The sequence below is a fragment of the Hippopotamus amphibius genome, chromosome 2, assembly GCF_030028045.1.
Source record: "Hippopotamus amphibius kiboko isolate mHipAmp2 chromosome 2, mHipAmp2.hap2, whole genome shotgun sequence".
Lineage (NCBI taxonomy): Eukaryota > Metazoa > Chordata > Mammalia > Artiodactyla > Hippopotamidae > Hippopotamus > Hippopotamus amphibius.
This window is the reverse complement of record NC_080187.1, coordinates 173874102-173900144: the sequence shown is the minus strand read 5'-3', so window position 1 is coordinate 173900144 and position 26043 is coordinate 173874102. Positions and strand designations below refer to the sequence as shown.

Sequence of the window (26043 nt, the reverse complement as noted above, 5' to 3'; positions counted from 1 at the left end):
CTTCACTTAATATAGCATTGCACTTTGTCTCAGTAACTGTGGAGGAAATCCTTCTCCATTCTGTTTCAGTCCTGAAGACTTCTTGAGGCCTGAGATTATCAGCAGTATCAGATTTGGCCTCTAGAGGAAGATGCTACACCACTTGAACTTGACAGAAAGCCAGAAAGCAGCCAGCCCTTTGAGGAAGAGCTTTTACTTTGCATGCCCTGTAAACTCACTCACTGCTCTTTCAGGGTGACCATGTGGCTGAGCTGCTTCCCGGAAAAGCCTGCAGAAAAGAGCCTCCTGTTTCCTCACAGCTCAGACATGAAGCCCACCCTCATCTCAGTGCTGGTGATGATATTCACACTCCGTGAGTAAAGTCTCTTTTTAATTTGTCTTTCTGTGGTCTTCTAATTTAGAATAAGATAAACGAAATATTCTCCTCTGTCCGCAAGACACTCCCTGATCCAGAATTGGTGTTACAGGAGGAGCAGGAGCCCAGACAGTGACTCAGCCTGAGGACCACATCTCTGTCTTTGAAGGGTCCCCGGTGCAGGTGAAGTGCAATTACTCGTCTAGTGGGAGTCCTGTGCTCTTCTGGTATGTCCAGTACCCCAAACAACACCTCCAGTTACTTCTGAAACACATATCTAAAGAGAGCATCCGAGGTTTCACGGCTGACCTCAACCAGGGTGAAGCATCCTTCCATCTGAAAAAACGATCAGCTCAAGAGGAAGACTCAGCAGTGTATTACTGTGCTCTGAATGACACAGTGATTGGTTTTGTAAAGGAAGCAGAGCACAAACCCCTTAGGAGTTACAGAAAGTAATTCTAAGTTTCTTACTTGGCCACAGTGGGGCATTCTCTCTCTCTAGACTTACACTGAGTTTATCTCTCAGATAGAGAGCTGTTATCAGTTGTCAGTTAGCTATAGATTAACCTCCAAAATTTGTCCAAGGAAATTCTCATTACCTACTCTGTATAAACTAATTTTTAAAATAGTATGTGCATTTCTTTTATTATATATATTAATACCTAGAAAAGAAATACTTTTGCAATAAAACTATGTAACAGCATAAAAATTCTTTTCTTGGCCCAGAGAGTCTCTGCAGGTTTAAGTGGTACAGTCCGTTCTCTCCACTTCCTCTGCCACACCATCCACCCCCACGTGTGTTCATCACCACCTACTGAAGCACAGTTCCTTAAATGTAGGAGGCTGTTTCCTGACATGTGATTGCTGATCTTTCTGTAGCTAATGTCTTTCCTCTCATGCACTTCATGGACTCATACTCTCCAAATCAGGTGCAATCAGGAGAAAAATGACAGCAGTTTGAACAAGGAAAGTTTAATATAAAGAATTATGAATTAATAACAGGACATTATTTTCTAATAAGTAAAAAGAACTCTAAGGACCCATAAGAATAGCATATGTAGGGAGACCTGTTATCTCCAGGACTAAACCAGAATTCTGAGGAAAGTAACACATTGTAATATGTACCCCCCTCTCCTACAAAGGCTATGACTCAGGCTTCACTGAGGGGAGAGTGTGGCTATACCTTCTGGATGGGGAAGTTTGCTGAGGTGCCAGAGAAAAAGACTGACAAGTAGGAGAACACCTCCCAGGGTTCCAGCACAATTTATAAGAAGCTAGCAAAGGAGTGCTGCTGCACTTCTTGGGTGCTTGTGACACTTGTGGAAAAACCACCTGGGGGGCTGTCACTGATCATTGCTGGAGGTGAGCATCACTGGTTTCCCACAGGATGGCCAAACACAGCAGGAGCAAGAAGTGTGGAACACATGCCAGGACCTGAATGAGAAGCTGCTTCTTCCTTCAGTCTCCTTCGCATTCCCTCGACTGACATAGTGCCAGCTGGCAAAGGAGAAATGCTTACAAGGTCCATGTCCAGAGTCACCCTCTGAATCTGTGAAGGATGGATTTGTAATTAAAAGGTAATAAATTGATAACTGGCACACCCCATCCTTCAGTTATCTTTCACACACATCTGTCCACACACATTTGAACTTCCAAACAACAGTGAAATGACTCTACGTTTCCATCCAACAAGCTAAAGCTGTCCTTTGAACAAGTGAAGAAATTCTCATCTTTTCCCCCAAATGAGGAGACCTATAGTCCCAATAGTCACTATGGATCACTGACTGTATTAATTACTTCTAAAATTCAGAAGAAATTCCACTTAAAATGCTGTTATACTTGATCAAGTGGGGTTTATCCCTGGAATGCAAGGATTCTTCAATATATGCAAGTCAATCAATGTGATACACTATATTAACAATTTGAAGGATAAAAAACACACGATCATTTCAATAGATGCAAAGAAAGCTTTTGACAAAATTCAACACCCATTTATGGTAAAAACTCTCCAGAAGGGGGGCATAGAGGGAACCTACCTCAACATAATAAAGGCCATATATGACAAACCCACAGCAAACATGCTTCTCAATGGTGAAAAACTGAAAGCATTCCCTCTAAGATCTGGTACAAGACAAGGATGTCCACTCTCTCCACTACTATTCTACATAGATTTGGAAGTCCTTGCCACAGCAATCAGAGAAGAAAAAGAAATAAAAGGAATCCAAATTGCAAAAGAAGAAGTAAAACTGTCACTGTTCACAGATGACATGATATTATACACAGAATATCCTAAAGATGCCACCAGAAAACTACTTAAGCTAATCAATGAATTTGGTAAAGTTGCAGGATACAAAACTAACACACAGAAATCTCTTGCATTTCGATACACTAACAATGAAAGATCACGAAGAGAAATTAAGGAAACAACCCCATTCACCATTGCAACAAAAAGAATAAAATACCTAGGAATAAACCTAGCTAAGAATATAAAAGGCCTGTACTCAGAAAACTATAAGACACTAATGAAAGAAATCAAAGAGGACATAAACAGATGGAGAGATATACCATGTTCTTGGATTGGAAGAGTCAACATTGTGAAAATGACTATAATACCCAAAGCAATCTCCAGATTCAGTGCAATCTCTATCAAATAATCAATGGCATTTTTTACAGAACTGTAACAAAAAAATCCTAAAATTTATATGGAGACACAAAAGACCCCAAATAGCCAAAGCAATCTTGAGGGAAAAAATGGAGCTGGAGGAATGAGACTCCCTGAGTTCAGACTATACTACAAAGCTACAGTAATCAAAACAATATGGTACTGGCAGAAAAACAGAAATATAGATCAATGGAACAACATAGGAAGCCCAGAGATAAACTATAGTCAACTAATCTATGACAAAGGAGGTGAGGATATACAATGGAGAAAAGGCAGCCTCTTCAATAAGTGGTGTTGGGAAAACTGGACAGCTACATATAAAGGAATGAAATTAGAACACTCCCTAACACCATACACAAAAATAAATTCAAAATGGATTAAAGACCTAAATGGAAGGCCAGACACTATAAAACTCCTTGAGGAAAACATAGGAAGAACACTATTCGATATAAATCACAGCAAGATCTTTTTTGATCCCCCCCCCCAGAGTAATCAAAATAAAAACAAAAATTACTAAGTGGGACCTAATGAAACTTCAAAGCTTCTGCACAGCAAAGGAAGCTATAAGCAAGACGAAAAGACAATCCTCTGAATGGGAGAAAATATTTGCAAATGAATCAACAGACAAAGGATTAATCTCCAAAATATATAAACAGTTCATCCAGGAAGATTAACCTCCAAAATATATAAGCAGTTCATCCAGGAAGATTAATCTCCAAAATATATGAACAGTACATCTTCTAGGAAGAATGAAAGAGAATGTCAAGGGGCAAATGAGAACAAATGGGTCAAGTCAATGATTTCCAGATACGCTACCCAACAACTTCTACTTACACTTCATTCACCAGAGTGTTATCCCATGTCCCCACCTTTCTCCCATCTGCAAAGGAGGCTGGGAGGTCAGTATTTTTTTCATTCTCAGCATGTTGTCACATCAAAACGTGGTTCTATTATTAAGAAACAGGAGAGAATGGGCATTCTATAGGCAAATAGCAATTTCTGCTGTGCCCTCAGTTTAGGGCATATTCAGACTCATGGGTTTTGGGGTTTTTTTCCTCTTTGTTCATAGTTATTCATTTTTGAAATATTATATCCAATCTATCTCCCAGTTCTGTTACGTTTGCTTCCTAAAAGTCTTCCAGAAGATATCACCACCCCCACAACCCAATTCACCTCCACAATCCTAATTAAAAGTCCATCTTAGTCCTTTGCTCCCCAGAACACTTAACACACCCCATCACTCTTCAATGTAGTCTTTTGGACCATAATGAGAGTGATCTTGTCAGAGTGCAGATTTGAGCATGTCAATTAGCTGGATCCCTGTGTGCTCTTAGAATAAAAAAACTTCTTAGTATAACCTATAAAACCTTGCATAATTTAGGATCTTGCTACCTCTCCAAGCTCATTTCACAATGTGCTCCTGATCCCTCTCCCACTTTATCTCTGTCTTTCTCTTCAACAATACTGGTATTAGTATATAATTCTATAGAAGCACCTTTTTCCTCCTGTAGCAATTTCCTCCTTCAAAGCAATTTTCAGTGATTTCTTGTTCTTTTTCCTTTTCCTGAAATTTTTTCCTCCTCTTTTACGCTTTCAAGAGAATAAAAAAATAAATAAATAAGTACAAAAGAAAACAAACAAACAAAAAAACCAAAGAGTAAATGCCTATTCATTCTTGTACCTCTGTCCAAGAGGTAGTAGCTGAAGGAAGCTCAGTGGGCATTTTTAGAATTATAGACCTCTGCATTTTCAAATGTGCAGTTTCTCCTTTATTTCTTTGATTATTTGATTAAGATCTATTTTCCCTACTGCTCTGAGCTCCTCATTGGTAGTGTCCATACCTCTGTGTTTCACTCTTGAACATTCAGCATCAATGTATGTTAGGAATTAGGATCATCCAATTTCCTTCTTCTTCTTTTCTATCCATTATCATATTCTTTATTTTAAGTCTTCTCAAAAAGCTATGACAATATTTAGTGGGAAAAAGAAGAAATCTTTGGAGGTTTAAGGATAAATTCTTGTGGTAGAGCAGGGATTAGCAAAGTAAAGCCCACAGGGCAGAGCAGCCTGCCTCCTGTGTTTGCAAATAAAGGTTTATTGGAAACAGCCATGCCCGTTTATCTATGCACTGACCATGGATGCTTTGTGCTATAGCCGCATAGTTGAGTAGTTGTGAGAGAGACTATATGACTTCAATACCTAAAGTATTTACTATTTGACCCTTTATAGAAAAAAAGTTTGCCAATCTCTGGGGTGTAGAAATGGCATGAGAATTTTTAGATTTGGAGTTTTTTTGTTTGATGACAACAAATTAAATACTAAAGGCATATTTCCAATCATCCGCATGGCCAACTTAGAACACTCTCCGTGGTGTGGGGGCTTTTGTGTTCTTTATGTCATTTTTGTCAAATTAAAGACAAACGGAGTAATGGCACTTTACAAATAGAAGCATCACAGTTCTTTAAATGGGTAAAAGAGCTAAGAATATTTTTTAAACATTTAAAAGAAATTTTACTGAAATATAGTTGATTTACAATGTTGTTTTAGTTTCTGGTGTACAACAAAGTGATTCAGTTATATATATATATTTAGTTATATATATATAGTCTCTTTCAGATTATTTTACGCTATTGGTTATCACAAGCTATTAAGTAGAGTTCCCTGTGCTATACAGTAGGCTTTGCTGGTTATCTATTTTATATATAGTACTGAGTGCATGTCAGAATATTTTTGTTATGATATAGCACATGGTACTACAGTCAGGGTAAACTCCAAAGAACCTGGGCTCCCGTAGTTAGTACTGCGCTTCTGTTGGAAGAGGAGGTATCACTCACATTCATTGTTTGAATACATCAACATGCATTATAAGAGTAGCAATAAACGCACAACATTTTTTTCAGGGCTGATGTTTTGGTGCTTTATTAAATAATAGTTATATAATGCTGAGTTAAATTGATATTTTTGAATATAAGTAAGAATCACTAATCACTAATCAATAATTCAGACAATAGTACATTAAACTCCAAATCATTTCAAAGTGAGTTATTGAATGACACAATCTATAGCTTTCTTCTAATGAGCTTACACCAACTCTAGCTTCAGTAAAATATCCCTCCTCACATTACAGTTTTGGTATCAATTTTATTGATTTTATATCTAGCATGCATTTTTTGTTTGGTTTGGTGATTAAGACCTTTGAACCTAAGAAGTTTATACTTAACTTCAGTTGTGTGTATATTAAGGTGCTATAATATTTTAAAAACAGTCAGTATGAGAGTGGTCCCGTATATGAAGATCTGTGCCTTATTCAATTTTAAGAAATACCCATTGCCCCTGTTATTCAGACCCTAGGCATGCCTCTGGGAGAAGCTGGTCTTACCAGGGTCCTGAGTCATATTTCTCATAGAGACTATACTTCATAAAAGATAACTGTACCCCTTAGACATGTCCACTCACTCACTTATTCACTCATTTTTCAGATATTTTTTAAGCATTTGCTCTGAGGTAGTGTTCTGTGTATTTTGAGAAATTGGCTACTGAGACTAATAAGATTAAGATCCTGATCTCAGGAGCATCAAGCCTAGTTTGAAAAACAGCACACACATGATTCCAACATGATGTAGAAATGACAGTGATGTATGTGCATACAGGGTATGGTGGGAAACGAGGTGAGTGCTAACTCAGCCTGAAGGACTGGGTGAGGACTTCCACAAGGAGGTGGCATGTAAATTGGTTCTTTATTTTCTCTTTCCTTTCTTTTGTTTGTAAATTGGTTCTTAAAGAATGAATAGAAGTTACCTCGGCAAAGTTTTGGGCCAGAAGGGAGAACATTCTAAGCAGAGGGGGCTCATCCCCCAGTTCCAGGGGACCAGTGAGGGAATATGACAAGAAGAGATCTCAGTTCATGTTTTTCTTTTTTCTTTTTTTTTAACACACTCTCACTATACCTTAAGTTGCCTAAAATGAGCTTAATGCTCAGTGTGAACAGACATGAGATGCTGGGTCTGGAAAGCCTTAAGGGAACCATATGTCCCTGCATCTTAAAGGCAGAAGAATTACCCACTGTCGCAGCCTCAGGCACCATTGTGAAGTCTGCAGAAATTATTTGGTGCTTCCTTCTTGGAGCCCTAACCTCACCCCAGGTACCCCTTTCCCTTCTATGTCTATAACCTAGGCTCTATTTCAGGGTAAAAACCAAATCCAGAGATGTAAAGCAGGCTGCAGGGGCAGAGGGAGAATGACAGAGGGCACAGCTCCCTTCTGTTGATGGCTTAATATAAATTAATCTTTCATTTCTGAGCACATGTTTCTTTTTCACAGCCTATGGCATGATCTTGTAGGGCAGTTTGTCTTGCACAACACGTGAGCCAAGATTTGCTTGGAGATTCCAACAAAGGACCAAGAAACTAGAGGAATAATTTTCTCAATTTCCTGTATCCCCAGACGAAACCTCCTGTTGCTTCTCAGCCAGCCATGCTGTCTGCTTTCTGCTTAGGGCTTGTGATCTTGTTGCTATTGAGTGAGTAATATTTGTTCAAAATTTCTAAGATGTCCATCCCTTGGTTTTAGGATGACTTCTCACCCCATTAATCTGGAGACTGTCCCTCTTGCATAACCAATGTAACAAACTCTTTACATTTTTCAGGAGGGAAGAGTGAAGACTCAGTGTTCGAGATAGAGGCCCTGTGACCCTCCCCGAGGGGGTATCTCTGAACTGTACTTACCAGCCCAGGTATTCAGTTATTCTTTTCTGGTATGTCCAGGACCAAAACAAAAAGCCTGAACTCCTCCTAAAAAGCTCAGGAGAAAACTAGAAGGTGGCCAGCAGAGATTTTCAGGCCACTCATATTACAAGTGACAGCTCCTTCCACTTGCATAAACCCTCAGTGCAAACATCAGACTCGGCCGTGTACTACTGTGCTCTGTGGGACACAGTGAGAGGGGCTGCAGGGGAGCTGAACACAAACCCAGAAGGCTCAGGTGGGTCTGGCTGTGGGCAGCCCTGGGAGGGGGTGTTATTTCTCTCTCCAGTGTTCTATGCCAGAGGCATCCTCAAAGTACTTCCCGCTCTGATGCTCAGAGCCAAGAACCTTGGAATTCTTGGATTTCTCTGCAGAGAGGAATCTGGGGAGGGACAGTGTAAAGAGAAACCTAAGGGCACTTCTCCAAAAATGCCCATTTTCAGCTCTGGCCACATTTCCCTAGATGGCATGGAATTCCTGGAAGTGACATTAACTCTTCAATGACAGTTCAGTTGATATATGCTGAAGTGTCCCACAACATGTTAATGAAAATTCCCAGGGCACATGGTTCATGGATGACTGTGTGATCTTGAAGCTAGTCCCTGGTTTTTACAATTCAGACCAGGATTGTGTGTCTTGCTGAGTTTCACCTTCAGACACTCCATCTCCAGCGACTGGGACATTTATTCTCTCTTCCCTTGACTTTTCCATCCCTTACGGTTGTTCCAGAAGTGCTGCTGCCTTAGTAACTTTCAGGAGGAGAGTTTCCTGACAAGATATTCCTTCTGTCAAGGGCCCTACGGTCAGAGCAGCCTAATCAGTAAACACTGTATGCATGGTGTTTTGCCTTCTTTCAAACCGGGTACACGATGTCCTCTTTGCCAATAATCACCTCATTCACCCACACAGTATTTGAGACCTGCCTTAGATAATGTTTCCACCATCGCATGTTGACCGAGTTCGGGATGCATAGAACTAATTCAGGTCAAGGACTTGGGGAGAGTAGGGAGCACTTTCCATGCAGAGGGATCCTTCTCTTACCCATGGGAATCAAGGAGACGTATGCAAGGAAGAAATTCTGTGACTATTCCACCTAAAAATTGTAACTGGGATTCTTTGCGAAGCTAGAGATACCTATACCATGCAGAAAACTGTAGAAGTAATAACTGAATATTTCCCTAGGCATGCTTGTGTTTAGGGCTCTCTTCTTAAGAGTCCTATCCCATTCTCCTTTATCTATGCCTCAAGCTATGCTCAGGAGAATTAGGTCAGCCTTGGCTGTGGTGCAATTTTCAGGATGACCACCAGAGGGCGGGGCTTCCTTCAGATGCGGTTCATGTCTGTATTCAGGTGCTGGTTTGACTGGCCTGCTTTGTAGCCACAAGACAGATTAGTGCTGCTGTGCCGAAGGCGGGCTCTCAGGTTCTGAGTAAGGAGTTTCTATAACATCCAGCTGCAGACAAACCCTATTAGATTTGATGTATTCTAGGGAGCAAGGATTATCTTCTTCTGCCAATATGCTTTCTGCTGCTCACTCAGTTCTTGTGATCCTCTTAATATTCAGTAAGTAACATTTTATCCTACATGTTCATGATTTTTCATTTTCCTGGAATTGTAAGTAACTTTTAGTTTTCTTCTCTGGCTGAAAATTTTCCTCCTGTACATTTCTACCATAACAGAGTGATTCTCTTGTAGGAGCGACCAACGGAGACTCAGTGAACCAGACAGAAGGCCCAGTGACTCTCTCAGAACGGGCTCCTATGAACCTGAACTGCAATTACCAGGCCACTTATTCAGATCTCTATCTTTTCTGGTATGTCCAGCATCTGAACGAAGCTCCTCAATTCCTCCTGAAGGGCTCAAAGGCAATCCCGAAGGCAGAGCATCGAGGTTTTCAGGCCACTCTTGTTACAAGTGACAGCTCCTTCCACCTGCATAAACCCGCAGTGCAAACATCAGACTCGGCTGTGTACTACTGTGCTCTGAGGGACACAGTGAGAGGGGCTGCAGGGGGAGCTGAACACAAACCCAGAAGGCACAGGTGGGTCTGGCTGTGGGCAGCCCTGGGAGGGGGTTGATTCTCTCTCCAGTTTTCTATGCTAGAGGCATCCTTAAAGTTCTTCCCGCTCTGATGCTCAGAGCCAAGAACCTTAGAATTCTTGAATCGCTCTACAGAGATCAGTTGAGAGAGGGACACTGTAAAGAGGAACCTAAGAGCTCTTCTCCAGAAACACCGGTTTTCAGCCCAGCTACATTCTGCCAGAGGGCGTGGAATTCCTGGAAGTGACATTAACTCTGTTCAATAACAGATTAGCTGATATATGCTGAAATGTCTCATAACATGTTAATGAAAATTTCCAGGGCAAAGCGTTTTTGGATGACTGTATGACTTTGAACTAGTCCCTGTTTTTTAACAATTCAGACCAGGATTGTGTGTCCTGCTGAGTTTCACCTGCAGACACTCCATCTGCAGTGCCTGGGACCTTTATTCTCTCTTCCCTTGACTTTTCCATCCCCTGAGGTTGCTCCAGCAGTGCTGCTGCCTAAGTAAATTCCAGGAGGAGAACTTCCTGACAAGATATTCCTTCTGTCAAGGGCCCTGAGGGTCAGAGCAGCCCAGTCAGTAAATGTGTCGTGCAGAGTGTGTCCTGTGTGCACTGTGCTGACACAGCTCCACCATCATCCTGTCATCATGGCAGCTCTTACAGACACTGAGTAATGACCCCGATTCTGGACTTGAGGGTTTGTGCTGTGAGACACTTGGGACTCTGGACCTGAACATGACTATGTAACCTAACATATTATTTTTATCGTTGTATAGATGCCTCTGATTTTCTGAAGTGTGTCAGATTCAGTGGCCAAGCAAACACTCAGGTGTCTGTTTTTAAAGAGAGGAAGACACACAGGGCTCTTGTTCACTGGGACCCCAAATGGTTAATATATTTCCTAATTTCTCCACACCAAAGGAGCACATAACAGAGAAATGCGTGCCCCTCACTGAAACCCAGAGGGAATGTAGCTCACAAGAGAAATGTGTCCTAACATTCTGGAGATCTCTCAACCTCGTCTGTCCTTTATCCATCTTGCATGATTCTGTGGGATTGACAGGAACAGATGCAGGTTTTGTGAGGCCTGATGCTTCTTAGATTTCAGAGGCTCTCCCTAAGAAAAAGAAAATCAAATTACGAATACAAGTTCCCGGGGTCCAGGATAACAAGGGATCCTGAAATAGAAGCCGGATTTGCTTCATGGTAAACCTGCTTCTAGGATCTCATAAAGATCAGTTTCCTCTTTAAGACCAAAACATTATAATCATCTTATTTCGTCCTGATTTTGGCAGGTTCTCTAAACTCCAGGCCTCTTTCTACCCCAGCGCTTGGTCTATTATTAATATGCGTATTTTCAGTTGTATTACTTTTTAAATAACAACTTTACTGGGATAGTTCACATATCATAAACTTCATCCTTTTACATGTACAACTGAGTGGTCTTTAGCATGTTCACAGAATTGTGCAATTGTCAATGCTATCTGATTCCAGAACGCCACCTGTCGAAGAAACTGTGTACCCATTAGCAGTCACTCCCATCCTCCAGTTCCCCCAGTCACTGGCATCTGCTACTCTGCTCTCTGTCTCTATGGGGTTCACGGTTCTGGGCATTTCCTTGACATAGAACCGTACAGCATATGGCTTTTTGTGCCTGCCTTCTTTCACATAGTATAACCTTTCCATGGCATGTTTATGCGTCAGTCCTTCACTACTTCTTAAGGCCACGTAGCAGTCTACTCTATGATACCCCCTACTTTCTTATCCATTCATCACTTGGAGGGCATTTCAGTTGTTCCCCCCTTTTTGCTATTATGCTGCTAGGAGCACTCATGTACAGGACCTCTGTTACTCTAAACTCGAATATATTTTGAATTAGAGGTTTGGCTTTTTGTTTGTCTTGTTTGTTTTGTTTTGCTTTATTTGGTACCATTTCTTTATGGTTGTAAAATGAGTAAGTACAAGAGAAAATCCTCTTTAAAAATTATGATTTTTGCTAACATGAGATATAATCATTTGAAGCTACAGCTACATTCATTCAAGAAAACTTTTTGAGCATCTACTCACATGTGTCCATCATTTGAATAAGTTTGGGAATATAGTTTACATAACAGAGTCTCCTGCTTTAGGATTTTAGTGCCACACATGTCTTAATGCTTCTTTCCCAAATCATTTTATTCACTCCCTGAACTCTCTTTGTTCCCAAATATTTGTGGCGCTGACAGTTTTATGGGCAGTAGGCTAAGAATTTTTAATCTCTCCATACTTCTCTAGGTAGATACTACCAAATTCTCAACTTAAAGATGAAAAATTGAGGTTTAGAGATGTTAAGTAACTTAATCAAAATTATATAACCAGTTAGGAGCAGAGCTTGTGTTAGGACCTCAATCTATCTGATGCATGACTAATATTATGAAGAGCTACTTGATAGAACTATCAAGAATTCTGTCTTCTTTTTCATCAAAATAAAATTGCATTCTTAGCTGTTCATAATGTTTGAAGTCTTCACGTGATGGAAAAGAAGTTAATGCAGTAGTAAAAGCTGTACTTTACTCAATGGGCAATCACAGGAATTCACATATGTCCCCACACATTGAAGCAAAAAAAATGCAATCACCATGTTCTATGTCCTTGAATCATAAAGTTGCTCAAATGCTCTCTGATTGAATAACCTGTTTATTCCAGGGGCCAAAGTGGAGCCTCAGTGTCTCTTAAAAGGAGACAGACAGGTATTTTGCCATGGAAATGAGGACTATATTTTTTAAATACAAACAGAACCACTTACTGTGGCAAGTATGTCTCCGCATTGAGAGTGTAGGACACAGCATTTTCTGTTCTGCTACAGTATATATCTCATTAAACCTGATTCTTTTTTAGACAATTAGTAAATATGGGTATGATGTCAATATGATGGGGCAATTTATTGATTCTCTGTGATTTTTCTAAGCATGTTAATAATTCATGCCCAATCAAAAAGTATCAGGGAAATTTCCTCACAATAAAAAAGCCTCAAATCTAGTGTGAGCAGAGTTTGCTTTAATGGCATCAAGAATGTCTAGGGTTTTCAAGTTAAGGCTACCTTGTAAAGCTGAGAGTGAGGATCAAATGAATGTGGGACTATCCTCACCTCTAGTGTTAAACGTATTGACTTATGAAGAATAATAACATTTAAAATTTTGATGAACCTGGTCTTACATGTTCTCCTGGACCTAAGTCTAGAGCAGTGAGACACAAGTCCCACCATCTAAGGCTGCAAAGAGTTTGCTGACTATGATGCAAGGGACAAATGCCAGGGGAGGTTGAAGTCTGCTGGTGTTTGTAATAGGATTTCTGTTGGTTGTGATGAATGCTTTGGCTCCAAAGTTGTATATTTTTAGGGTTTTCCCTCTCCCAAATCCACCATAATTAATGTGTGTGGTTTGGAAGAGAGGACATTTCACTCTGGGGAAGATCTACCAATACGCTGATTGCAGCATGCTGAGGACAGTCACAGCTTCTGTCTGTCTTGGTAAGGACGGCCACACACACAGGACCCAGCTCCTCTCTCAGTTCCCAGGTGGTGGGAAGGGGCAGATCATTGTTGTCTGATGAGTCTTGAAAGGGAGGCAATGGAATCAGGACATTGGGTCCTAAGCCACTTCATCCTTTATACCCTCAAGATTCCAAATAAGGGCTCAGGCTACTTCTTTCCTTTTTCCTGCAGGATGCGGCATGTCCCAGAAGGTAACTCAAGCCTAGTCTGCAGTTTCTGTGGTGGAGAAGGAGGCTGCAACCTTGGACTGTGTATATGAAGCTAGCAGTTACTGTTATCATTTAGTCTGGTGCAAACCGTCACCAAGAGCGAGAATGATTTTCCTTATTCATCAAGAGTCTCATGATGAGCCAAATACAACAGAGGGACAGTATTCTCTAAACCTCCAGAAACCAGCCAAGCACCATCAGTCTCATCATCACAGGCTCAGAGCTTGGGGACTCAGTGGTGTATTTCTGTGCTCTGAGACACAGCTCAGGGATGTGAGAGCCCCATAAAATCCTGGACATGAGACAGGGCCCCAGGGGAGATGCTCCAGCACAGACAGGAAGAGGCAGGGGCTGTGTCAGCACAGCTGGGGTTTGACAAGGAAACCTTTGTTCCATTCATATAGAATGTCTAGATACATCAGTCATTAAAATCATGTATACCTTCTACTTTTTACAGTAGATTAAGATGGAATATGTAACACATTAAAATATAAAACAAAAAAAGGGCAACAAGAAAATCTATTAACTTGTGTTGCTTTTATTGAGCTGGTGAAATTAATTAGCGTCAGAGCTACTAGACGCTTCTGTTGATGAGTTGTTAAACCTTCAGAATCACTCGTATGTGCATGCATTCATTATCAGGTCGGATGCTTTATTTTACTTGTAATAAAATTCCTTTTATTGATTTTTTATCAAAAATACTATCGTTAGTCATGAGGTAGAATAAATTATTTAATTGAGATTTCTTTCCATAACTATCCTAATGACCTCTTGCACAATAGAATAGATTTGGAATGTTCCTCAAATTGCTCCTTTTGGCTCCTCTCTTTTTGTGACATGATGATGATTTTTAAAAGCATCTAAATATGTGGCTCTCATTTAGAGGTTGCCTAAAAGGGAGATATTTCAAGTGGAATTGTCCTGTTGAGTCTCTTGCCTTCCTCTTCCCCTCCAGCAGCCTGGGCCAGAGTGACAGCTGCCATGGCAACCAGCTCCTGTCTGGTCTTGTCCACTGTCTACCTCCTGTCCAAACACGTCTGATCTGTTTTTTTTTAACAGAGGTTATAACAAGTGTTTAGGAAGAAGAATTTTTACATTTTGCATCACACACGTTTAAATACCCTTCAATTAGTTGTCAATATGTAAAAATCAGACGTCACATTAAAAACTGAATTTCTAGCTTCTCTTTAAAAGACCTGGGAGACAAGATCCTCCAGGGTAGAGGTCAAAAGTTCTGTTTGAATACATAATGCCTTGGATATAGACTCTTATTTTTAAAATCCATGCAAATGTACCAATCACAACATGAATTAGTCTAAGGGTAAAGTTTTATATCATTAGTTATAACACAGATTCTGATTCACAAAGCAAACAAATCTGAATTAACATCTCATGCAGCTATGCCTGTTTTTCCCCTGTGATTTTATCTTCACAGTATGTATCACAGTTTGAGAAACTCCCATATAGTTTATTCATTATTTTTTATTTTTATGATAAGCACTGGGGAAACATAAGCTAGCAAGACAGATGTGATTCCTGCCTCTATGGAGATCATGTTCCAGTGGCTGTAGTGGTATCCAGTACAGGACAGTAGGCAGAAAGGACATTAAACCACAAACACACTGTGTGACCTTAAGCAAGTTGTTAACTTTGAAACTCTGTGTCCTCATCTGTCAATTGTAGAGGTTTAGTTAGGAAGTTGCTGTCGAACAGCTCTTTCCAAAGTTTTACTTTCCCCAAAGGAGCACTTAGTTCACTGTCCTTGTTGAGTTCCTAAGGACTTCTAGCTACTCCTCTTATCTGAGAAAGGACCATTAGTTGTTGTATAAATTACCAAGAGGCTTCACACATTGCATGACAGTGTAAGAGTACTAAGAAGATGCCAAGGGTGCAGGAAGAGAGCAGAGTGACATGGGAAGTCACCTGCATCTAACACATTGGTGATGCTGTTCTATGTAGCTGGACAGGAGGAGTGGGGAGGGGAGAGGAAAGCAGGAGGGATAAGAGAACAGGTGCAAACTCATAAGTAAAATGGATTTTATTTCAATTTGATGTTATTGGTTTTTTTCTCAAGACATTAGACAAACTTTCTCTCCTCAGCTTGGCAGAATCAGGAAATGTAGAAGGCCATTGGCAAGCATGAGGTCACACTGAACTTTGACTACCTGGCTGGACCTCCAGTGGAGACAGCTCCTCCTGTGATGGACTAAGGAAGGTTGAGAGACAGATGTTCTAGTCACAGGGATGCCAAGCGTGCCTTGTGAGATGGTCAGTGGTTGCTCATTTACTTGTCGGTGTCTTTACTGGTTTGAAAGCACTTTGAGAAAATGGATCATGTTTTGATTCTTTTTCTTAACTCCAGTAGCCAGCACAGGACTTGAGCTATAACAGATGCTCAATAAAAATGTATTCCTTGGAGAGGGGGAAACATCTCTTGTAAAATGAAGGTAATTTACCTGGTCCTAGAGAAACCCAGAACATTATCGCTGGGAATGTCTTTTTAATATCAGAGAATTTCATCTGGTGCAGGGTTGCAGATGAAAAGGTCATAGGTGCCAAAAATAGAATGAAAATGAATGTGGTTTTCTAAGTGGTTTTTTTTCTTATAAAATATTACATTTTATTTACATATAAGCTATCAAATTGGTGACCATGTGTATTTATATTTAGTCTAATGAATTTCTCAACCCTGTTTTAGCACAACAATAGTGATAAACATTGGTACAGGAGTTAATGTGGATAATTGCCCACTTCAGCTACTACTGCTGACAGATAAATCCCTAGTAAGGAAATGACTGCAGTCAAGAGCATAATCACCACGCCCCAGGGATTTTCAAAGTCTTTATCAAAATTGTTTTTGCTAAGTCAATTTTTTAAAGCTCTTTATTGGAATATAATTGCTTTACATTGTTGTGCCAGTTTTTGCTGTACAACAAAGTGAATCAGCTGTATTTATACATATATCCCCTCTCTCTCTGGATTCCTTCCCACCTTCCCTATCCCAGCCATCTAAGTCATCACCCATCATCAAGTTGATCTCTCAGTGTTATGCAGCAGCCTCCCACTAGCTATTTTACAGTTGGTAGTGTCTATATGTCAGTGCTACTCTCTCACTTCTTCCTGGCCTCCCCTTCCCACCCCCAACCCTCTACAACCCCCCACCCTGTGTCCTCAAGTCTGTTCTCTACATCTGCAACTTTATTCCTGCCCTGTCACCAGTACCATTTTTTTTTTATATTCCATATTTATGAGTTAGCATATGGTATTTCTCCCCTTCTGGACTACTTTGCTCTGTATGACAGACTCTAGACCCATCCACCTCACTGTAAATAACTCCATTTCATTCCTTTTTATGGCTGAGTAATGTTCCATTCCATATATTGTATATATGTGCCACATCTTCTTTATCCATTCATCTGTTGATGGGCATTTAGGTTGCTTCCATGTCCTGGCTAAGGTAAATAGTGCTGCAATGAACATTGTGGTACGTTTCTTTTTGGATTATGGTTTTCTCAGGGTATATGCCCAATAGTGGGATTACTAGATCATATGGTAGTTCTATTTGTAGTTTTTTGAGGAACCTCCATACTGTTTTCCATAGTGTCTTTACCAATTTACATTCCCACCTACAATGCAGGAGAGTTCCCTTTTGTCCATACTCTCTTCAGCATTTATTGTTTCTAGATGTTTGGATGATGGCCCAGCTGACTGGTGTGAGGTGATACCTCATTGTGGCTTTGACTTGCATTTCTCTAATGATGAGTGATGTTGAGCATCTTTTCATGTGTTTGTTAGCCATCTGCATGTCTTCTTTGGAGATATGTCTATTTAGGTCTTCCACCCATTTGTGGTTTGGGTTATTTACTTTTTTGATATTGAGCTTCATGAGCTGCTTGTGTATGTTGGAGATTAATCCTTTGTCAGTTGCTTCATTGGCAAATATTCTCTCCCATTCTGAGGGTCGTCTTCTTGTCTTGTTTATGGTTTCTTTTGCTGTGTAAAAGCTTTTCAGTTTCATGAGGTCCCATTTGTTTATTCTTGATTTGATTTCCATGATTCTAGGAGGTGGGTCCAAAAGTATCTTGCTTTGATGTATGTCATAGAGTGTTCTGCCTAGGTTTTCCTCGAGGAGTTTTATAGTGTCTGGCCTTACACTTAGGTCTTTAATCCATTTTGAGTTTATTTTTTGTATGGTTTTTAGGAAGTGTTCTGATTTCATTCTTTTACATGTAGCTGTCCAGTTTTCCCAGCGCCACTTATTGAAGAGGCTGTCTTTTCTCAATTGCATATTCTTACCTCTTTTGTCAAAGCTAAGGTGCCCATATGTGTGTGGGTTCATCTCTGGGCTCTCTATTCTGTTCCTATATTTCTGGTTTTGTGCCAGTACCATTCTGTCTTGATCACTGTAGTCTTGTACTATAGTTTGACGTCAGGGAGGCTGATTCCACTAACTCCATCTTTCCTTCTCAAGATTGCTTTGGCTATTCAGGGTTTTTTTGCATTTCCATACAAGTCATAAAATTTCTTGCTCTAGTTCTGTGAAAAATTCCATTGATAATTTGATACGGATTGTGTTGAATATGTAAATTGCTTTGGGTAGTAGAGTCCTTTTCACAATGTTGATTCTTCCAATCCAAGAACATGGTATGTCCCTCGATCAGTTTGTATCATCTTTGATTTCTTTCAGCAGTGTCTTATAGTTTTCTGCATACAGGTCTTTTGCCTCTTTAGGCAGGTTTATTCCTAGGTATTTTATTCTTTTTGCTGCAGTGGTAAATGGGAGTGTTTCCTTAATTTCTCCTTCGGTTCTTTCATTGTGAGTGTATAAGAATGCAAGAGACTTCTGTGCATTAATTTGGTATCCTGCTATTTTACTAATTCAGCAATTAGTGCTAGCAGTTTTCTGGTAGCATCTTTAGGGTTTTCTGTGTATAATATCATGTCATCTGCAAAGAGTGATCATTTTACTTCTTTTCCAATTTGGATTCCTTTTATTTCATTTTCTCCTCTGCTTGCTGTGGCGAATACTTCCAAAACTATGCTGAATAATAGTGGTGAGAGTGGACACCCTTGTCTTGTTCCTGTTCTTAGAGGGAATGCTTTCAGTTTTCCCCCATTTAGAATGATGTTGGTGTGTCATATATGGCTTTTATTATGTTGAGGTAATTTCCTTCTATGCCCATTTTCTGGAGAGTTTTTATCACAAATGGATGTTGAATTTTGTCAAAAGCTTTTTCTGCATCTATTGAGATTATCATATGGTTTTTATCCTTCAATTTGTTAATGTGATGTATCACACTGATTCATTTGCATATATTGAAGAATCCTTGCTTTCCAGGGATAACCCCCACTTGATCATGGTGTATGATCTTTTAAATGTGTTGGTGGATTCTCATTGCCAGTATTTTGTTGAGGATTTTTGCATCTATATTCATCAGTGATATTGGCCTGTGACTTTTTTGGGGGGACATCTTTGCCTGGTTTTGGTATCAGGGTGATGGTGGCCTCATAGAATGAGGCCTCCTTCTGCTGTATTTTGGACGAGTTTGAGAAGGATAGTGTCAGAGCTTCTCTAAATGTTTGATAGAATTCACCTGTGAATCCATCTAGTGCTGGGCTTTTGTTTGTTGGGTGATTTTTAATCACAGTCTCAATTTCAGTGCTTGTGATTGGTCTGTTCATATTTTCTATTTCTTCCTGGTTCAGACTTGGAAGATTGTACTTTTCTAAGAATTTATCCATTTCTTCCAGGTTACCCAATTTATTATAGTTGCTCGTAGTAATCTCGTGATCTTTTGTATTTCTGCAGTGTCAATTGTTACTTCTCCTTTTGCATTTCTAAATCTGTTGATTTGTGTCTTCTCCCTTGTTTTCCTGATGAGTCTGGCTAATGGTTTATCAATTTTGTTAATCTTCTCAAAGAACCAGCTTTTAGTTTTATTGTTCTTTGCTCTTGTTTCCTTCATTTCTTTTTCATTTATTTCTGAGCTTATCTTTATGATGTCTTTGCTTCTGCTCACTTTGGGGCTTTTTGTTTTTCTTTCTCTAATTGTTTTAGGTATAAGGTTAGGTTGTTTATTTGAGATTTTTCTTGTTTCTTGAGGTAGGATTGTATTACTATAAACTTCCCTCTTAGAAATGCTTTTGCTGTGTCCCATAGGTTTTGGATCCTCGTCTTTTTATTGTTATTTGTTTCTAGGTATTTTCTGATTTCCTCTTTGATATCTTTAGTGTTTTTCTTGGTTGTTTAATAGCATATTGTTTAACCTCCATGTGTTTGTCTTTTTTTTTTACAGTTTTTTTCCCTGTAATTAATATCTAGTCTCATGGCATTGTGGTTGGAGAAGATGCTTGATATGATTTCAATTTTCTTGAATTTACCGAGGCTTGATTTGTGACCCAAGTTGTGATCTCTACTGGAGAATGTTCTATGTGCACTTGAAAAGAAAGCATATTCTGTAGTTTTTGGATGGAATGTGCTATAAATATCAATTAAGTCGAGATGGTCTAATGTGTCATTTAAAGCTTGTGTTTCCACACTTATCTTCTCTTTGGATGATCTGTCCATTGGTATAAGTGGGGTGTTAAAGTCTCCTACTATTATTGTGTTACTGTTGATTTCCCCTTTTATGGCTGTTAGCATATACCTATGTATTGAGGTGCTCCTATGTTGGGTGCATAGATATTTACAAATGTTATATCTTCTTCTTGGATGGATCCCTTGATCATTATGTAGTATCCTTCCTTGTCTCTTGTAAGAGTCTTTACTTTAAAGTCTAATTTGTCTGATGTGAGTATTGCTACTCCAGCTTTCTTTTGACTTCCATTTGCATGAAATATCTTTTTCCATCCCCTTACTTTCAGTCTGTGTGTGTCCCTAGGTCTACAGTGGGTTTCTTGTAGACAGCATATGTAAGGATCTTGTTTTTGTATCCATTCAGTGAGTCTGTGTCTTTTGGTTGGAGCATGTAATCCATTTACATTTGAGGTGATTGTTGACATGTGTGTTCCTATTACCATTTTCTTAATTGTTTTGGATTTGTTTCTGTAGGTCTTTTCCTTCTCTTGTGTTTCCTGCTTAGAAAAGTTCCTTTAGCAATTGTTGTAAGGCTGCTTTGGTGGTGCTGAATTCTCTTAACTTATGCCTGTCTGTAAAGCTGTTGATTTCTCTGTCGAATCTGAATGAGATTTTTGCTGGGTAGAGTATTCTTGGCTGTAGGTTTTTCTCTTTCAAGACTTTCAGCATATCCTGCCACTCCCTTCTGGCCTGTAGAGTTTCTGCAGAACGATCAGCTGTTATCCTTATTGGTTTTCCCTTATATGTTATTTGTTGCTTTTCTCTTGCTGCTTTTAATATTTATTCTTTGTGTTTAATTTTTGTTACTTTGATTAATATGTGCCTCAATGTGCTTCTCCTTGTGTATATTATGTATGGAACTCTCTGCACTTCTTGGACTGATTAACTATTTACTTTCTAATATTGTGGAAGTTTTCCTTTATAACCTCTTCAAATATTTTCTCAGACCCTTTCTTATTTTCTTTTTCTTCTAGGATGCCTATGATTTGAATGTTGGTGCACTTAATGTTGTCCTCAAGGTCTGTGTCTTCCATTCTTTTTGTTCTTTTTTCTTTTTCCTGCTCTGTGGCAGTTATTTCCCACATTCTATCTTCCAACTCACTTACTCGTTCTACTGCCTCAGTTATTCTGCTGTTTATGCCATCTAGAATATTTTTAATTTGAGTTATTGTGTGATTCATTACTGTTTGTTTGCTCTTTAGTTCTTCTAGGTCCTTATTAAATGTTTCTTGTATTTTCTCAAAAACAAAATGTTCTACCTGTAGTCCATGTCCAAAAATTATTCCATTTGTTTCTCCAGTTTTCTAGTTGGAAGGTCAACTGTACCTTCATCAGTGAAAAAGTAGTCATATTAATTTATTTTTAATGTAATTTACAAATATATCAGTCCGTGGTGATGGGGGGAAAAAAGCACATTATTCAACTACAGATGATCTGTGAATGGCATAAGATAATATTTCTTCCATGGCATGTTGATTGAAGAGGGTAGGGGCATGTTCTATGCAGAGGGATTCTTCTCTTACCCATGGGATGCATAGAGACCTATGCAAGGAAGAAATCCTCTTGACTATTCCCTCAAAGTTACGCCTGGGATTATATAGGAAGCTATGGATATCTGTACCATATAAAAATCATGGTAGTAATAATTGAGTATTTCCCTAAGCATGCTGTGTTTAGGGCTCTCTTCTTAGAGTCCTGTCTCATTCTCCTTTATCTACCCCTCAAACTATTTCCTGGAGGAACGTCAGACATGGCTGTGGTGCAATTTTCAGGATGACCACCAGAGGGTGGGGCTTCCTTCAGATGTGGCTGATGTCTGTATTCAGGTGCTGGTTTGACTGGCCTGCTTTGTAGCCACGAGACAGATTACGTTGCTTTGCAGAAGGGGACTCTCAGTTTCTGAGTGAGGAGTTTCTATAATAGTTGCAGACTAGCCCTATTAGATTTGGTGAATTCTAGGGAGCAAGGATCATTTCCTTCTGCCAACATGCTTTCTGCTGCTCACTCAGTTCTTGTGATCCTCTTAATATTCAGTAAGTACATTTTATCCTAAATGTTCATGATTTTTCATTTTCCTATAATGATAGGTAACTTTTAGTTTTCTTATCTGGCTGAAAACTCTCCTCCTATACATTTGTACCATAACGAAGTGATTCTCTTGTAGGAGGGACCAACGGAGACTCAGTGAACCAGACAGAAGGCCCAGTGACGCTCTCAGAGGGGGCTTTTATGATCTTGAACTGCAATTACCAGGCCACTTATTCAGATCCCTATCTTTTCTGGTATGTCCAGTATCTCAACAAAGCTCCTCAACTTCTCCTGAAAAGCTTGAAGGCAAACAAGACGGAAGAGTATCAAGGTTTTCAGGCCACTCTTGTTAAGACTGACAGCTCCTTCCATCTGCGGAAACCCTCAGTGCAAACATCAGACTCGGCTGTGTACTACTGTGCTGTGAGGGACACAGTGAGAGGGGCAGCAGGGGGAGCTGAACGCAAACCCAAGGGGAGCAGGAGGGCTGAAGTGAGCAGCCTTGGGAGGAAGAAGTATTGTCTCTCCTTGGGCAGGGTTTAGATTATTTAGAGTTTTCCAGGAAAATAAATCAAGCTCAGTTCTCATTCCTAGAAAGCCAGGGGAGTGGGATTTGCTCTACAGGGAGAATAAGGTGAATGTCAGTCTTAAAGAAGACCCAAGCTCTGAACTGCAGAAGTGCCCCCATTCAGCCAAAAACTCTCATCTCTACTCTAGACTGACTTTCAAAGTCGTAAGGTAAAATGAATGTTAGATATTATGAAAGTAATATATCTATTTAGGGAAGAGAAAAGAAATAGATGTTTAAAAGCTGCATCAGCTGAATCACAGTCATAAATCAGCACAGTGATGCCAAGCAAATCATATACCAACCTCCATGCAGCTGAGACATAATGCCATTGAAGAACTGCTCTCAGTGTGAAAACCTTTGAGCCAGAGCTGCTGCAGTGGTGGGATGAATAGGCATTTGTGATTTTTGAATGGCTACATTTTTGTACAAGGAAATAAGAATGCATGGTCTGGTGAGTCTGTACTCATTGTGACTATAGGGTGCGATATTTGAATGCAAGATTTTTCTAGCACAGACTATTGATTGCTGTTAGACATATGCAGCTGGACAAATTTGTGTCTCAGGAAACTTGCTGTGATGGCATTAGGCAGACAGGGAACTTCATCTAGTGTAAATTTCCCCAGAAATCGATGCCCTGAAGTGTAGGAAGAAAAATTGTGATGATTGAGAGTAAATAGTTTTATCTTCCTGTCTGGAAAAAAAATCTGTGAGCTTATTTCACTGTAGATTTTGGCTGCAGGCCAGAAAATAGAAGCCATACGAAAACATGGATGACTATTTGTTCACAGAAGTCACCATAATCATAATAAATTGTATTGGTCATGAAACTTATGTCTCTCCTAGATGCATTGGCTGAATATGGCAAATGGTTGCAGCCCTAATATAATTGCTGTCAACTTAACTGAGATGTCTAAATAGGCAGCTTAGACTCGCCAACCATGTCAACAAGCCATGACATGACACAGGCAAACTGATATCAGCAAGTTACACTTCCTGTTCTGGTGCAGAAGCAACTCACAGTTCAGTAATCGTGCACATGCTGTGTCAGGCACAGGCCAGGCGTTTAGCCCTGAATCTGAGACAGAAGACAGCAATTTTCACTCAGAGGAAGAGCTTCCAACATAGGGCTCCCTGGCCTGCTGAGAGTTGTCATAGCCTCCATGTGCCTTGGTAAGGCTGGGGAGGATGGCCACCAGCAGACTCAGCTCCGCTCAGCTCCCATGTTTGGGGGTAGCAAGGTATTATTGTCTGGGGGGGTTTAGGAGAGTTTGAGTAACAGGTAGAGGAATTAGAATTCTTAGTCCTACGTTGGCTCCTTGCAGCCCTCTGGGTTCCACCAGGAGAATCAGCCTAATTCTTTTTCTCTGTCTCTCTGTCTGTGTCTCTCTGTCTCTCTCTCTCTCTCTGTGTATACACACACACACACACACACACACACATACACATATATACGTGTATATATATACAATTATAATTTTTTCTTTTCCCTGGGATCCATCCTGGCCCAGAAAGTAACTCAGGACCAGCCAGAAATTTCTGGCTGGAGAAAGAGGATGCAACCTTTGACTGTGTATATGAAGCTAGTAGTTATACTTATTATTTATTCTGCTACGAACAACCAGCAGGTGGGGAAATGATTTTCCTTATTCATCAGGACTCTTACAATGAGCTGAATACAACAGAGGGTCAGTATTTTTTGAACTTCCAGAAAACAGCCAGTTCCATTAGCCTCACCATCACAGCCTTGCAGCTCGGAGACTCAGCGGTGTATTTCTGTGCTCTGAGAGACTGCAGTGATGCGGGTGCCTGTGGGAGCCCCACAGAAACCTCAGATCTCAACATGAGGCGTCCCCCAGCTGTGAACACCTTAGTGAGATTCTCAGTAAGGACAGGAAAAGGCAGGGCTGTTGTCAGCGGGAGTAGAGGGTTAGAAGTAGAAACCTCACTCTAAGGAAAATGCTGTCTCTGTGGCTCAGAGGACATATCTAATAGTGTCATTCATCAAGAGCATTTTTATTGTCAATTCTTTATCTTGAAGTAGATCATTTGTCAAAAAATTTTAAAACTTTTTTTCATGATGTTTGTATTAAAGTAAGAGATTTGGTTTAAAAAAATTCGGTAATATTTGGCCACATCTGCACCTGAATTGTTAGATCTTTCTGTCCACTGCACCAATATTTATGCATAGCTAAGTCTGGCCACTGTGTGAGATGTGTAGTATCTCTGAAATGGTACTTCTTGGACCTTCCTTGTCCCCTTGCCTCATGCTGTGCCAGGAATAACTTGGAATGATGTGCATAGAATAAATGTCACCACAAATCTTGATGCCAAGGAGAATTGAAGCTCTTCAGTGTGCTCACAATTAACCTCACCACCTGGTCACATTCTCTATATGTGATTACAACGTTATGCATTTTAAGGTAGAAAAAACTAGAATATCCAAAGAAGGAATGCTAAAAATAAATAAAATAAAATAAAATAAAAACTCAAAAATTCTACCAGTCAAGAAAAACCCTACTACAGAATCATATCTTATAGGATGTTTTCTCTTCTGCATTTTTCCCCAACAGTATATAGTGCAATAATTATTTGCACACCATTGTTTACAGATCAACATCACACATTCTAATAGTGATATTCCAATGCATGATTATATAATATTTTTTTGGTGAATTCCATCTTAGTAGCTTTTTAGAGTGTTTTACTCACAGTAATAAATAATGCTGAAATGAACACGCATGTATTTGATGATTTCCCTGATAACTCCCAGAAGTTGAATAGGAGTTTATCTTTAAGTCTTCCTGGTATGGGCTCCCTGGTCATTTCTGTGACCCTGGAGTACTGCACATTTTCACTCTGCAACTACTAAACACTCATATGTTCCCTGTTTCACAAAATTCTCTTATACAAAGTCTTTGCTCTACACTTTAGCTCCTAACAACTCCAGATGGCCTCAATTTCAGACAATTTTGCACCACATATGTGCAGAGTAGCTGTCACATCACATGTAAAACAGTGATGTCTCTGCACTATTGTTTGGTGATGTTAGGTGGGAATTAACCTAGTGGATTTGTTTTCATCTGGAATTCCAAAAAGAAAGGTACTCTTCCTTGTGTAAGGATTTTCTATCCTGACTGTACAAATTGCAATGACCCCAGTACAGAACAACCTTCCAGAAAAGAAAGCATAAGTAAGTGTGTGTGTGTGTGTGTGTGTGTGTGTGTGTGTGTGTGTGTGTGTGGGTATGTGAGAGAGAGAGAGAATAGAATTATGTAACCAAGTCATCAAGTAACTAGCTAAACAGTTACATTTATAAAATGTA

At 39.8% G+C, this 26043-nt stretch overlaps 2 gene segments (V, D, J or C); both read left to right on the top strand.

The window, feature by feature from the left end:
• Nucleotides 1-237: 237 nt before the first annotated feature.
• LOC130845828 (T cell receptor alpha variable 16-like) lies at nucleotides 238-3270 on the top strand (the record flags this gene model as incomplete). The annotated part of the segment is given in 3 exon segments: nucleotides 238-352; nucleotides 468-746; nucleotides 3248-3270. Coding segments are annotated over 3 exon segments (414 nt in total), but the record flags the coding sequence as incomplete, so codon positions are not given.
• Nucleotides 3271-22109: 18839 nt separating this feature from the next.
• On the top strand, nucleotides 22110-22693 carry LOC130844611 (T cell receptor alpha variable 18-like). The segment is given in 2 exon segments: nucleotides 22110-22155; nucleotides 22287-22693. Coding segments are annotated over 2 exon segments (453 nt in total).
• The last annotated feature ends 3350 nt before the right edge of the window (nucleotides 22694-26043 follow it).